Source organism: Pleurodeles waltl, chromosome 2_2 (genome assembly GCF_031143425.1).
Source record: "Pleurodeles waltl isolate 20211129_DDA chromosome 2_2, aPleWal1.hap1.20221129, whole genome shotgun sequence".
In the NCBI taxonomy this organism is placed as follows: domain Eukaryota; kingdom Metazoa; phylum Chordata; class Amphibia; order Caudata; family Salamandridae; genus Pleurodeles; species Pleurodeles waltl.
The window spans coordinates 723336909-723352713 of NC_090439.1; the positions used below are offsets into that span (position 1 = coordinate 723336909).

Here is a 15805-nt window from a genome sequence, read left to right on the forward strand (position 1 = left end):
AGGTCTCTGAAGATGATGTGATGTTCGAAGTCAATGGCTTGCGGTAGGGTGATTTCAGGAATGGCATTGCAGAAGCTGGGGCAGAGTCCGGGGTGTCATTAAGTTAGAGTGCCTTTGATGGTGGTGGTGTTGCCGATGTTATGCTGGAGGTTGTAGTGCTCCATGATTGGTGTTGGTGTCTCTTCCATTGTTGTGCAGTGGATTGTGTGTTTGTGGCTTATGGTGATGCCCCCTCCAGGTTTGTTAGTGCTGTCATGGTGGACGATCTTTTAGCCTTTGGGTATGGCTGCGGTGATGTCAGGGGCTGAGGTGCCTTTGAGCCAGGTTTCCATGAGAAAGACAAGGTCGGGTGCAAGGATGGTGATTGTGTCCCACATCTCAGTGGCATGTTTGCCCAGGGAGCAGGTGTTGAGAAATATGCAGTGAACTTGGTGAGATGGGGTGACCGGAGGCAGAGGCCTAGTTGGGTGTGCTGGTAGCTCGGTGAAGGAGGAGAACCTGCAATGTTAGCAGGTGAAAATGCCAGCAGTGGTGAGTGGAGAGGCAAGGCAGCAGGTCCAGTTGGATGGTCTGGTGTTGTGTGCGATGTGTTCCACTCTGGAGTATTGGCGGATGGTGGAGAGCCAGGGTTCCTGGTGCTCAGCATGGTCCAGGTGCGGCGGTCTGAAAACAGGCTTGCCTTTGCCTCGCCTTTGGCATGCCGGAGGAGCAGTGGCAGAGCAGCCTCCTGGGAGCAGTAGGACTGGGAGGGGCCAGCAGGGAGGCGGAAGGGTGAGAACGGCGAGGCACCAACCAGAAAGCAGACACAGACGTGACAAAATACAGTTGAACAAATGCAGTTCTACATAAAACGAGGAACAGAGGGCTAATTTAGTGACAGCAACAGACAGAAACAGACGTTGGCAATGAGGAACAGATACAGTGAATGAAAAGACAACAGATATTGATATGGGCATTTGATACCTGGGAAACACACATACGCAGAGGGCAAATACAGTGACAGAAACAGACAGTAACAGACATGGGCAATGAGGAACAGATACAGTGAATGAAAAGACAACAGATATCGATATGGGCAGATGATACCTGGGAAACACACTGAGGGCAAATACAGTGGCAGAAACAGACAGAAACAAAAACTCTTACTCCACATTGCTGGCTTAACTCCTTCACTGTGACCAGACGTAGAAGCGGTGAGGAGATTTTCACTCCTAATGGATCTTTGAAAATGTTTTAGATTGTGCTGCACACCAGTCATCAACTACCAAACTGGCCTTGGGGCATTGCTCCTCTTCTCCATTTCCAAATTCTCTATGACCTCCATAGGCGTTGTAATGGTAATCATATCAGGCCATTTTCTCAGCTTCCAAACCCTCTCTGGCAGATTCCTTGTCCTTATGTCTCTCGTCTCCATTTATTTTCTAATGATTAGGTAACAGGTGTGACAGTAGGCTGGGTAACAGGAGCAGGATTGTTTATGTGATCTTTTACATAACTACACGTTCAGCAAGTAGTGGAGTGATCCCCATACTCATGGGTTTGTGGCATGGGTTGTATAGTCTAAATGTAAATATGTGACAACAGTGTTCTCAGGTCCTGAGATCACTGATATTATCATGTCTCCATGCACTCACCTCTCTGCCTAGGTTTTCTTGGCCTTTGTGGTATCTGGTAAGTCCCTTGTAGATAACGCCCCAGATAGAAATGCCAATATGATCTTCTGTTCTAATCTCTAGGATACATATTGTCTGCATCCACCCTCACATTGACATGTGCAGGGAACACATATAGGCTATAACATTGGGTACACTGTTCCTCTTTGGTAATCGGTTGCACAGTTTGCTTGCATTCAGGGCTTTTCAGGATTATGACCAATGTCAACCCAAGATGGAACCCATCCATGGTTGTGCCCTCTTCCTAGATGATGGCTGGTCCTTTGCAGTGTGTGTTAGCTTGTTTGATGGTCAAGGCTCTATCTGAATTCCAGTATTTTCTCTAAGACCAGCTAGGAAAATGATGGTAGCTTGCTGCCTCTACCTCACATACCAGTTGTATATGCTATCTTTCTCTTGCCCCCTCAATAGCCGTTGTGGTCACCATACTATCTATGCTACCACACAGTCTATGTTGAGATTGGTTCTCTCATAGCCAATGTCCTTGGACATAACATTATGTACAAAGCATAGGTGTTAGAAATTGGGTCTCTAGTTGGCAGAGATATGCACCCTGTCCCAGTATGGACCACAATCCTAGTCAGGGTAAGTCACAAACACAACCTAAATATCATGTGCTCACCCTCTGGTAACTTAGAAGGCAATGTGTAAAGTAATTGTGCAGTAACTCGTACAGTAACACAGTGAAAACACCACAAAAAGTACTCCACACCATTTTAGGAAAATAGATCATATTTATCTGAATAAAATAAAACCGAAACAACAAAAATCCAATATGCACAAGTCAAGATATCACTTTAAAAAGGTTTAAATGAGTCTCAAGCCTTAAGAATCATTGGTTGTATCCTTTTAACACACAGCGTAGGAAAGTCACTCTTTTTGGCATGGTTATACCCACGTTTTGCCTGTTTATTAGTGTGTTTAGACTGATTTCACTGGGATCCTGCTAACCACAAACCCAGTGATTGTGCTCCCTTCTCTAAATTTGGTTGCTTTGGCACCCTTTGTACCTCACAATTAGCACACTGGTGTACTCCAATTTCTTAGTATATGGTACTTGGGTACAGCGGGAATTGGTACACCAGGGGAGCCCCATGGGCTGCAGCATGTCTTATGCCACCCATGGGAGCACATGCAAACTATGCCTGCAGGCCTGCCATTGCAGCCTGCGTGAAAAGGTGCATGCACACTTTTACTGCTGGTCACTGCACCAGGTCACTATAAGTCACCCCTATGATAGGCCCTCCTAGCCAGAGGATAGGGTGCAGGTTCATGTGTGTGAGGGCACCGCTGCATGAGCAGAGGTGCCCCTACAACTCCAGTTTCAATGCACTGGACTTCATAAGTGCGGGTAAGCCATTTTACCCATGTACTAGCCACAGGTCACTACCGGTGGTCCAGCTACATAATGGTAACTCTGAACCTAGGGATGTTTGGTATCAAACATGTCGGAATCATACCCCAATACTAATGCCAGTATTGGTGGCATAATTCCGTGCACGCTGGGGGCTCATAAGAGGACTGCTCCTACCAGTCTTCCAGGGTTTGCAGGCAGCCCACACTGCTGCAGCCCCTCATACAGGTTTCTGCCCTCCTGCTGCTTGACCAGCTCAAGCTGGGGAAGGAAGAACAAAGAATTTACTGTAGGAGAGGGAGCCAACACCCTGTCCCTTGGAAATAGGTGTTACATGGCTGGGGAGCGGTAGCCTCCCTGGGCCACCGGCTTCCTTTGAAGGGCATATTTCGTACACTACTTGCATAATCCGGTTTCCCCAGTACCTGCTCTGGTGTGAAACCACACAGAGAAAAGGAGAGGGACCACTCCCATATCCATCACCACCCCACGGGTGGTGCCCAGAGCTCCTCCAGATTGCCCCTTGATTTTGCCATCTTGGTAACATGATGTGTAGAGTCCCCTGGGAGCATCTGGTTGGTCAGGACAGATGACTGATGTCAGTGACCCCCTCTGACAGGTGGTCACCCTGCAGAGTGACCAAGCCCCCTGTTACGGCTATTTAGGGACCCCTTGTTGGTGGGTCCCCAGAGTCGCCATGCATTACTCCACCATGACTCCTCTGCATCAACCTCTTCTGCTCCTGGCCGCAGGAACCGCTGCTGGACTTCACAGGAACCAAGCAAGCCTGCAACTCCCAAGATGACTTCGCCTTAACATTGCTTCTTCGGCTCCTTCCAGTAACTGCAACATTTCGACAGCTGTGCACCCTCTGAGGTTGGCAAGACTTCAGCTGCCCCAATAAGCAGGAAGGAATCTCCCTCAGAGTTAAGGAGTCACTCCCCTGCATCCGCAGGCACCAAAGGCAACAATGTTCAGCTGTTGGGATCTACTCTCCACAGACACTGCATGGATCCTCCAACACAGGTGGTAGTCCTGAGCAGTTCTCTTTGTCCTCTCTGCCCTCTGTCCATCTTGCGAGACGGTGAGCCCTAGCCTCTCCTTTCAGAACAGTACCCCTGCTCACCGCAGCTCTTGCAGCAACCAAGGCTTGTTGACTCTGCCTCCAAGGGATCTTCAGGCTCCAAGTAGCCCCGGCCTCCAGCACTTCATCGTCACAAGAACAGTCTCTTCTTTGCTGTTCTAGCAATGTAGGACTCCTCTCAAGGTGTGCAATTTTTCACTGGCCCAGTGGACATCTCATGCATTTCCAGGAACCATTTACATTGAAAGTTTGACGGATGGCCCTGTCAACATGATGGATCCTTATGGCAAACTTTCAATGTCATTTTTTTCCCAGAGAGAACATCCCAAACCAGGATTTTCTTGTTGAAAAAAAAAATTACCTACTCGCCATGGGACTTTCCTTCCATAGTGTGGGGATTATTTTACAGTTTCCACTGTCCCTTGCCACCGGGTTTTAACTGTGGTGTTGAACTGTGAAAACTGCCCATTTATCTGCCCTCCCCTAATTAGGTGGGGGACAAGTGGCCAAACCTTTGAAGTCCCTTTCTCTGTTGGACTGTCGGAGGAGTATGTTGGCATCTGAAATGGAGTAGCCTTTGCCATTGACATACTGTAAGACTTGACTCTAAATGTGGAGGATGGACCTTCATTTTGGCAGAGAGGGTACTCTTGCCATTGTGATGGAGTACCCACTCCTCCAAACTATGAATCGGGCCCTAAGTCTCTACTGGGAGCTAGCATACACTAAATACATGCTGATGCCACATTTAAACTCAGCAGCATTTTCAGAGAATGGGGCTCTCAGGGCTACCTTGCCCAGTGTATTAAAGTATAGGCCAAGGGATTGACCATTATAATGTGTGCCTACAGGAATGACTGAAGGTGACATGGTCTTTCCAATGCACTCAGTAAAAAACATAGAACAGTGCAGGCTGTCTATTCTGTCCCTGAAAAAGTCCATCCAGTCATAGGCATTTGTGTTCCATGTGAGATACTTGTGTTTGCTGAAGACAATAGTTACTAAAGTAGATACACCCACACATGACTGGCCTAATTTTATTACACACAATGTTCTAAATTGATCAGCACCATTATTGCAGAAGCGCATCATAGGCCGTCACTGAACCTGTCCTCAGTCTGGCTCTATGACATAGAAGGGGTTTGCAAGCCAAGTGAAATAGGGGCAAATGCAGTTCTGTTGTCTCTCCTTGCTTACAGTTGACTCCAAGCCTTGCCACACGCTACATATGGCCAGTGTCTACCCCACAATCAGCCGCTCACTTGCGCCACCCACCTTTGGTGTTTGATAGCTGCACCCTGACTTCATAGGGCTGCAGATTGGGAACTTGCTTGGACTGGGCTTTGCGCCTCGGTCACTCCAATCTTCAATCTGGAGTCACTAGACTGAACTGACCACCAATCTCCCCCAACTTCCCAATCAGGCATATGTTGCACTGGTGGTACCAGCAGGGCTGCAAGGGGACATTTGACAGCCAGAATACATCAAAAGCTTAAACCACGCATTCACACCCATCTACCAATCCCTGGAAAGCAGTGAATGTTTGAAGCAATACTATACTTAAAAAGGACGTGAATCTAAAAATGCCCATTATAGCTGTAATGCAATGAACCACCTGGAATGGCCATGTTGCTTTATAAATGTATGCATTGCTGCTGACCTTTATATTTGGAACACATTAACTGAATATCAGTAATGATGTATCATGTCACATGTAGGTTTGCATTACGAAAATGTTGCGCTGAAGCGGCTTCCTGTCTTAGTGACACTATTCAAATACAACAATATAATACATAAATATTGTAGAACTAGTGTGCGTTATAAAACTCTCAAAATAGCAATATTTTATGACAACAAATGGCAGGTAAGGGAAGGTAACCTTGGTTGGTACATTGGGGGCTGCTTTTCAGTGAGTTAAATAAATGATCTGCATTTAATCTCTATGCTTTGGTGCCCACGCCTTTATAAGAGGCGGCATTCGGATAGAGATGCTTATCATCTTTAGTTTGTACCTGTTCTTACATAAAACAGCCGCTACACGGAGACTTGAGCACGTCAGTCCATGATAAATTATGTGAAAGTCCATGACCTGACCTCTAGACTCCTAACATAAATTATTAGTGGGGATGGGGCCCACAAGTCCATATAACATCCCCCCGTGACAGCTTTGCCTTGCCTCTGACCTGCCTCACGTGTCTCCCACACACCACTCGCCCCACAATTCGACACCAGTTTAGCTTTGTTACTATAAACTAATAATCAAAGCACACAGCGCCTACCAGTTTTTGGAAAAGCTGTGACGTTTATCTGTGTATGTGAATCAACAACACAACATTGAAGGCTCGAAGCTAAATTAAATCACGTCTTCACACACACCCTGATCCCACGGTCTTCAATAGAAACACAAAATGGAGGCTTGGAGTGGCGTCCATGCAGGCAGCTGGAAGTGTCAACAGTCAAACCGGGTGACAGTGGTGCCAGTGGTGCCAGTGGGAAAAGTGAGTGGTATTCGTCGACTGGAGCTGGGGGCATTAATGCTAGCAGCAAGGGGAAGGCCTGTTAGATTAGGAGTTTGGTTTTCCATGGTAACTCTCTCAAGAGTGAGCACTGCATCGTTAGACCATGTGCTCCAACAGAGACTCCCAGAGGTAAGACGGGACCTCAGGGATGGGTCGGCAATAGAGCTGGCGGTGCCCAGTGCGAAAGCCATTTTTTCTCCACGTACCACTCGTCACCAGAGCCCCTCATCTCTCCAAATTCCCTCTCTGACATACGTTGAATTTTTTTAAACCGCCACTCGTAGTTCACTCCCCCTCTGTTTTATGATCTGCATGGTACATGTTTTGTTCTATCCAGCAAGCACATTATTCCTCTGCGCTACTTACTGTATGACGAGTCAAAACTGCCACTACCACTAAACAAAATTCCGATCTTTCTTTCACCAGCAGTAACATTATTCACCAGAATTATGTTGAAATTTTTATTGTTGCCTGAAACTGCACAAAGGAGTTCGCCCGCTTTTAAACCCATAAATTATGTTTAAACAGCGCTCCCTTTTTCCTATATATACATTTTTGCCAATAACTGACCAATCAAAATGTGATTGTTTATTACCATCCTTTTTGGAGTTGATAGGTTGCCTTGACATTAGAGGATAAATATTTAAACAGGCACGCAATAAAGTTTTTTCTGATTTGACAAAGGAGGCTGTGTAATCAGTAAATTGCAAAAGTACCTTTGACATAAAATCACAAGTTTTTAAAGAACCTAACCGAATGGATAAACGCAGACTCCGCCGTTTTCACTATTATTAACTGTGGTAAACGTACCCTGTGGTACGACTGATTGACACATTTGCATAGTATAGATGAATAATTTGAGGATTGGGATCACTTTCAGCGCGTGAAGTAATTTCAAAACTGGAGCGGTGATTTAAGTAAAAAATATGTACAAAAAAAGTGTACTCCAAAAGACAGTAGGGGCGTGGAAATGTTTGAGCATTGAGCAGGTTCATCAGTGCTAAAAAAGTCATTATAAAGTCCTAGCCCAACTCTTTTATTGTTGACGATGTAAGGTTATCCTTCCTTGACAGAGGACTAGCGCTAAGCAGTAATTATGATACATTTTTCTGAAAGTTAATTTATTTTGAAATACAAGCATCAGGATAACAATCGCTTAATAATTTGCCATCAAATTCCCCAGTAATTATTGTTAAAATGTCAGATACACTGGTCCTCGTGTTAACACAAACATCACAGCAAGTGAAATAATTTATATTTAGGCCCATATTTATACCTTTTTTGCGCCGCATTTGCGTCACTTTTTTTACGCGAAAGCGGCACAAACGTTCAAAATACAATTATGGTCCATATTTATACTTTTTTGGGCCGAAATTTGCGTCATTGTTTGATGCAAAGGTGGCGCAAACTTACAAAATACCATTGTATTTTGTAAGTTTGCACAACTTTTGCGTCAAAAATTGACGGAAATGCTGCGCAAATTTTTTATAAATATGGGCCTATATTTTGTAAGTTTGCGTCGCTTTTGAGTCAAACAATCACACAAACAAAGTATAAATATGGGCCTTAGTTTAGATCAGTGAATATCTAATGCATATCAGTTGATGAAAGTAACCAGGCCGCCACTGGGTCTACTACTTGAGGCTTTAGAAGCAAGGGTCTCCACTGTAACATAGTAGTTTAATAAGGTGTTGCTCATGTTCATGATTCTGTGAGACATATAGTGGAAAAAGAGTTTTAAAATCTCTTCAAGATTACACCACCATATTTTATTTCTCTCTGTATTCCAGCGATGTTCCAGGAGCACATTTTAAGAGAAGTGTTTAGGAGAGTTGCAACCAAAGTAGATTTGTCAGAAAGTTTGCATACATTTTGAATGAAAGACACTAGTGAGTATGTTTTTCAAGTTTGCAATGGTTGGCTATGAATTTGTTAATACTAATTCATCAAATAGTTCAATCAGTTCTGGGTATGCTAACCGTCAGACCTATTACAAAGTGAAGTGCTTTGATGCTTAAATTTAGGGATACAATCAGGTGGCATGATGAGCAAAAGTCGATGGACTGGAATGCTACCCCGACTGATTGTCAGTGATTAAACTAATTGCAAGCATGTTGGGGGTAGGGGGCGTCATCTTGATTGTCTTGACCCAGGACTGGAAGGGAGGTGGGAATAAAATTTCGGACAGTGGTATCTTTGTTAGATTTGGTGCCAGTAGCTCTGGAATAGCAAATGAGTAGTGAAAGTTCAGCTAAGGTTGCTGAATTCTCAATTGAGTCATTCACATTTAAATTAAAGGCTAGGGTGTCAGAAGTATCTCCATAGATTCTATTAAATTAATAGTTATCACTGCCATTAATGGATTCAGAATCTATTAAAATGTAGTTCTGCACTGAAGGGCTGATATGCAACGTTATGCAACTTACTAATGCAGTAGTAACAATGCTGTGCTTCAGTACAGAAGATTCTTGAAATTTGCTTGCTTTAGAACTAGGCAGTGTCGGTGGAGTGCATGTTGTTCAAAATACTGAAAAAGCAAGGTTTATTTTTTTAAAATTAATTTATTGTTTACAGTGGAGAAGATTCAGTGATGGATGATTGTATTTTGAGTGCTGGGAATAGGCTGCAGTAACACGGGGGAAGAAATATCACCAGATTTTTGGACCTCTTCAAAGCAATTGCTAGGCCCAGCTTGGGCAGTTGTTTTTGTGTTTTTGGCTTGGGTGATTATGGTACAAGAAGAAAGGTACAAGTACAAAACAGAGAAAAAGAAAAAAAAAGCTATAAAGCTAAAACAATAAGACAAACGTTCTGTGATAGGTTCAATCCTCCTCCTGTGTGGATGATGAGATAAAAAAATGTGCGCTTACTTCCTCCATTTTAAAGTTTCTCTTACCATCCCCGCCACCTCTACCCAAGCCATATATTGGTTCCTCGCTTTAGAATATTGTACCTTTTCTTTCTTCTCCTTCTTGCCACCTGCAGGTTGTTTTTGTTTATATTGAACCTTGGTCACTAAAATGGCAGGAGGTCAGAAGAGTTTATGGACCACAGGACAGAACACCGGACCCAGCATGTCACCCAGAGTCAGTGCCATGCCACAAGCTCAACCTTCTTGGCTCCCCAGGAGAGAAGGACACAGTGGCATGGGATGGTGTTTGCTCATGCTGAGCTAATAGGACTATAGGAATGTAAGGGAGACAATTTTTCTGATTGCCTGCATACAGACCTAGTAGTAGAGTGCTGGTCAGAGAGTGGCAGCGTTTATCTTGGGATCAGTGTGGCGCTTTTGTTTTCCTCTAAGCAGTAATGGTAGCTGCGACCCACACCTTGAATTTTGAAGCTGCAGTAGCTTGCCAATAGTTTGTCAGATGAACTGCAGGGTAGCTGCAGTTTCAGACACTTTAAATAAACCTCTTTCTCTCAGTCAGTGTGAGTATTTCCTGGTGGCTGCAGTGTTTGCTATGGGTGGGCATAAAGTCGCGTTTAACAACATGAGACCAGAAGTGAGTTTGGCTGCATTTATTGATTTAAAATGAGTTTTGTTTGGGGAAATGTGTGTTAGATCACGTTTGGTAGTCTAGATTTTTGGGCAGATGTTAGTGGAGTCACTTTTTTTTAAATTTATTTTTTCTTTATTTAGGTGGTGTATGATTATAATATTATTATTAATAATAATAATAATAATAACAACAATAGCTTACAAAGGTGAGATCTAATGGCTTTGATAGTGCAGTGCAGTATTTACATTTCCAAAGTGTGAAAACTAGCTTGGTTTACCATGTCCATTCTAGAAAATTAATGGCAGTGTTCATTGCCATAAACACTTTCTAAGTCCTCCCTCTGATATGCTTCATTGACTGATGCATGTCTACATATTTGTGTGTGTGTTCAGTACAATTTACCAAATCTTCACAAAACTTTCCAAAAAATGTTCATCCACATCAGTTCCTCCCTGTAAAGTGTCAGGGTGATCCATCAAGAGGGGGCCAAGAAAAAAGGGTGGTCTCAAAACGCAATTCTGTGAAAACCGGTGAATAGAATTACATTAAATTCTAGCAGAAAGCTAGATCTCAGTGCAGTAAGTGTGCTTTCTGTGATTTGGTGTAAATATGTTCAGTAGTTTTTCAGTAATTAAGGTTCAAAGTCTTTATATGTCTGGATGGTTGGCTTCTGATCTGATTGACTGAGATGGCTTTCTTTCCTTTTGGCCTCCTCATAAGCGCACAAGCAAGTGCTCCGATTAGATGGTCGCAACATAAAAAGAAATGTTGCAGTGGCCATTTCAGGTCTAGGTGACTTAGTCCCCTGTCCTGAAACAGTTTTTTAAAAAAAAAACAATATAAGGGGACAGGGAAGGGATACCTTGCCTCCATTACCCCTTGTCTGTGAGACTGGGGTCCTTGGGGTTAAAAGTGGAATACAAGTGTTATTTTTGAAGTGATCCTGTGGTTCTCCCACAGGATCACATTAAAAGTCAAACAAAATGGTGATGTCTTTTTTTGTTCTTTTTTTTTTTTTTTTTAAAGGGCTAGTGGTTAAACCATATATATATATATATATATTTTTTAAAATATGGGTGTGTGTGTGTGGGCCTGGCACATTTTTTGAAGGAGAGGAGGCACCCCTCCCCCCCCCTTCCCAAGCCAATTATGGCACTGGGGCCTTCTGTAATTTTAAAAGTGTCATGTGTCAATGAGATCTCGAGGACCCCATCCTCAAAGGCCATTTCCAAATTAGAGGAGGAGGCAGGAGGGTGCAGCCCCCTCCCCGTGCTGCAAATTGGCCCTGGTGACCCCATCCCCTGAGACACAGTTTTTTTTCTGCCCGAAGAATGGACAGCTGAGCAGAAGTCACATCTTTGCTCCCACCTGGGCACAAAAAGTGAAATCAGTCGCTCCCACCCAGGAAGGAGCAATGAAGAATGGTGCGGGCTAGCATCAGCACCACAATGAGTGTTGGCTGGGGAGCTGGCTGGGGCTGTGGGGAACTTGGGGTTTTCCCTGTGGCCCCCAACAGAGTGTGGATTGTTGGTGCCACTGGGGGAGCCGGCCCATTGCCCCTGGCTGCTAACATTGAAAAAAGGTGTAGGTGCCACTGGTGAGCACTGGAGAACACACAAAAGTTTAAAAAACCACATAGAGCCAGAAAGGGGCAGGGCATCACTAAGCTTTTTGAGTGCTGCGGGGGGTTTCCAGGGAGTGCAGCAGTGCCCCAGCAAAAAAACTCAGTAAACTTGTGGACCATTACATTTATGACCCCCAGAAGAGCTTACATATTTTTTTAAAGCACTCCAAGCTTGGGGTTGGCTGCTATTGAGGGTTAGGAGGCAAGGCATGCCTGCAGGTCAGTGCATGGAATGGGGTTAGTGTCACATTTGGTAATAAATACCATGCACTACTTGTTACCTTACTTAGTACATCATTCGTGGCATCTATGACCTCATTGATGAAATCACTGCAACATCATGTGTATAGATAGATTGAAAGATAGATAGAAAGATAGCTAGATAGATAGATTAGATTAGATTGATAGATAGACAGATGGATAGATCATTCACTCAGTTCTGTCTTATAATAAACATTTATAAAAACATTTAAAAATACAAGCTTTGATGAAGCCAGTAGGCCTGCCAGCCAACACCAGACCTATTGACTTTGCCAAAGCTTGTTTAACTATGGTTTGTCCTTGCAAGAGGAAACTGAGAGTGCATTTACTGCCCTGTGCTGCTGCTGCTCTGGTCATTCAGCCGTCATTACCTTGTTTGTGGCAGGAATACTTCACCAGCCTTTTTCTGATGTTAACTGGCAATTTATGGACCAATGTGTCTCCCTGAAATCTGCTTCTAGGAGGGAGGATAGTGGAATGAACCATCGAGGACTGGTAGAGGGAGGGAGACACAGAGTCCCTCTCTCTGCCCTTGGCTTCTGTGGAGCGCGAGCAGAAAGGACAAGGGTACAGTAAAGTGGTCTTCTCTGTCCCCTTTTCTGTCTGCTTTGCTGGACAGGAATTCCTTTTGGTGGTTAATCCTATCCCTCTCTACCCAGACATTATTGCTTGGCAGACTTACGATATCATGAAGCTAGGCAGATATATTGTACTATTGTGAGTGTTTAGACCTTAAAGAAACACTAGCTGGCAGAGGTTTTTGGATCACAGAGTCCAGGGTTACACACAAACAAGTTTAGAAAAAATCAGATATGTTTTTAAATGCTTTTGGGAATCATTTGATAAAAATCATATGAGAAAAACTCACATCATTTTAATTAGTGCATATATATCCATTGATAGACGCTTCCTTTGCTATTTGCCTTGATTTGTTGGGGTTGGTGGGAACTGGTCTCCCTTTAAAAATCTTCATAAAATCTTGCAGAATTTGCTACTTAAACATTTGTTGTTTGTAGTTTTACACACTTAACAATATATTCTTTTTTACAGGTTTGTGAAATCAGCAAAAAATGGAAGATGACCAATGTGAAAACAACCAGCTAGATTTGTTTCCCACCTTTTCTTTAATGATTTAAAATAATTCTTATTTTTGTATTTTGAAGAGTCCATCACAAATGCAAGCGGAGCTGCTGAGTAGAACTGCATTTCAGTATGCTGGTTTGCTGTAATGTATCAAGCAATCACAGTACAGCAAATGTAAGATTTGCAAGTAAAACATAAAATAAAGAGAGCATTACAGCTATCAGCCTGCCAGCCCTAACCAACAGCATCAACAAATGTCAAACCAGTCATCAATCTCACATTTGCGTTATGTTCTCCTGTGCAATCCCTTAAGATTTAACACTTTTTTTCCCAGAAAAATGATTGGTTATCCAAATTTCCAAATCTTGCACGTTATCAAGATTTTAGACTTTTCAGATTCTAAAAGATACTTTCAACTGTAAAAATCCACAGATCTGTTGGATTTTCTCCTGGAATAACTATAGGGTTACGGGTGGAAACATGGTTATTCCTAGCAGTGGTGCAGAGAAGTGTTCCTTAGGTTTGTGTCAAAAACCACAATGCCATTAGTCTGTGTGTATTCTGATACATTGAAAGTCACCTTTCACGAACAATTAGTGCCCCTAACTTTAGCGCTTTCCAGGTGTTTTTAAATCAGGAAAAAAGATCCCTTGAATGTATTTTATAAGTGTGGACACAAGTCTTTATTGCCCATAACAAATGTATAGCATAAGGAGAATTCAAATGGTATGGGCAACTTTCTACAACATCTAACTTTAAACACAGTTTTTTATTAAATTTGTGGTATATGCATCTTTATGACTCACAGAGCAGGGCCTAAAGTCACACCATCGCCATTTTTTAGTGTCATCGCAAATGTACAGTGTGTAGTTTTTCCTTTTTCTATTTTTATATTGTATGTCATTTTCCTTCACTATTGGATTCCAAAACTGGAAAATTTACCCACAACTGAAAATGTAAGCATGTACAGAGAGTTTGTCTTTTGTCTTTGCTGTTCCTTTAAGGGCCCATCAACATCTTCACCATGCCTTGATCACTACAGATTATTGACTCATGTCTGAAACACTGCAAAATGCACAGGGGCATATTCAGAAGAAAACGGTGCATGGGTCCCGATGTGCCACTTTTCTTGCATCGCTCCTGCCACACCTAACAACACCATGGTAGTGCCTGTAATTACAATATGGCGCTCCATTGCGGTCATTAGGACAATAGCAAAAATGTTGATGCTATTTTGGCTCCTTGCTGCACGAGCATCATACATTTAGTAACTCATTTTGCTCAAGGTGGCACTAGGGGCTTGTAAATATGCCCCACAGTGTTTAAGGGCTAGGACAGTTTGCTGAAGCTCTTGGCACTGTCCTGGTATACAGAGCACTCGGAATGTATACTCCGACATCCAGCAGAGTAGACTCAAATCATTTTTGTCTTAGATCTTATCAACAATTTTCTACTGCTTATATTTTTGTAATCTTTAGCCATTTTTAGATGAAAAAACTTTTAAATTGTATATCACCATGTGCCAATCTGTAACACGTTTTGTCAGAGAAAATAATCGGTTCATTTTTTCCAGCTGTGCTTGATGTTTGAGTGGGTGAGGAGCGGAAACTGGCTTTTCCCGTGTTGCACAACTACACAGTGAGGAACAAATGCCGCAGTATGAGAAAATAAAATACGTTTTGCAGCATGGTTGAACAATAGCAGATGTATTGGGCATGCTAAAGGAACATTTCTACATATGTATGACAAGCATTGACCGCAGCAGGAATTTTTGAATAATTTTCAGATGAGCGACCTGTTTTTTTTAAAGTCATATATACACCGAATGCAATGTTCCATCATTTCTTTCAAACATGTCTGCTTATTTTAAACACCACAAAATGCATTTATTGATTAATTACCTCTAAGAATTTTAAAGCATGTTTGGAGCTTGTTTGTGGACATTACACATATATGGATATACCTAGTTTCTGTACCTTGTGTATGTACTACAGTTGCTTGCAAGTGATATAACAGGGGCAGAGGGCCATTGATTTTTTTCTGCTGAAATAAAAAACATAATCTGTAAAAAACATACCAATGCGAGTAGAGTTGTTTTCAAGTGCTTGCGTTTTATTGGAAAGTTTAACAATTGTGTTATGAGACAATGTTTATTATTGTTCATTTGTGTCCCGTCCTGTGCTTCAATTCAGGTTTGATAATATCAACACATTAAAAATATGTCTTCACCAAAAACGACAGAATAAAACTTCATGATACTAAAGCATCAACACATTTACTAAGCCAATTTAATTTTGTTTAAATGTGTTGCTCAATGTGAAAACATCACGACAATTCGATGTATTCATAGCATCTATTGAATATTTTATTGCTCCGTTGCAGAAAATTATAAGACATAAAATTGACCTTAGAAGTAAAATATCAGTAATCATAAAACGATTTGCTGTTTCTAAATCCATCACACACAATTTGCAGATGTGTAATTCCATACTGTGAATGAATTAGTGAGATGCGATTGAGGAATGATATATCACACAGATTTGCTGTTGCTACCAAGCCTTGCTGATTGGTCTAATATCAACATTTAATAAGCATTATATTCTGGCTCTCCCATTGCATCCCTAACAGAGGAGGGAGAAAGTGTATGAGATTCACAAAACCTTTGACTACAGAAAACATATTGTATCTGGATATATGACAGGAA

The 15805-nt window shown here is 42.5% G+C and overlaps 1 protein-coding gene across 2 annotated transcripts in view; it reads left to right on the forward strand.

The window, feature by feature from the left end:
* Window positions 1-15175, forward strand: part of C2_2H8orf34 (chromosome 2_2 C8orf34 homolog) — a 1039122-nt gene extending 1023947 nt beyond the window's left edge. For both annotated transcript variants that reach the window (XM_069220300.1, XM_069220301.1), the window contains one exon: window positions 13069-15175. In XM_069220300.1, the coding sequence (XP_069076401.1) occupies window positions 13069-13076 (8 nt within the window). In that variant the 3' untranslated portion in view covers window positions 13077-15175. The remainder of the gene's footprint in view (window positions 1-13068) is intronic.
* The last annotated feature ends 630 nt before the right edge of the window (window positions 15176-15805 follow it).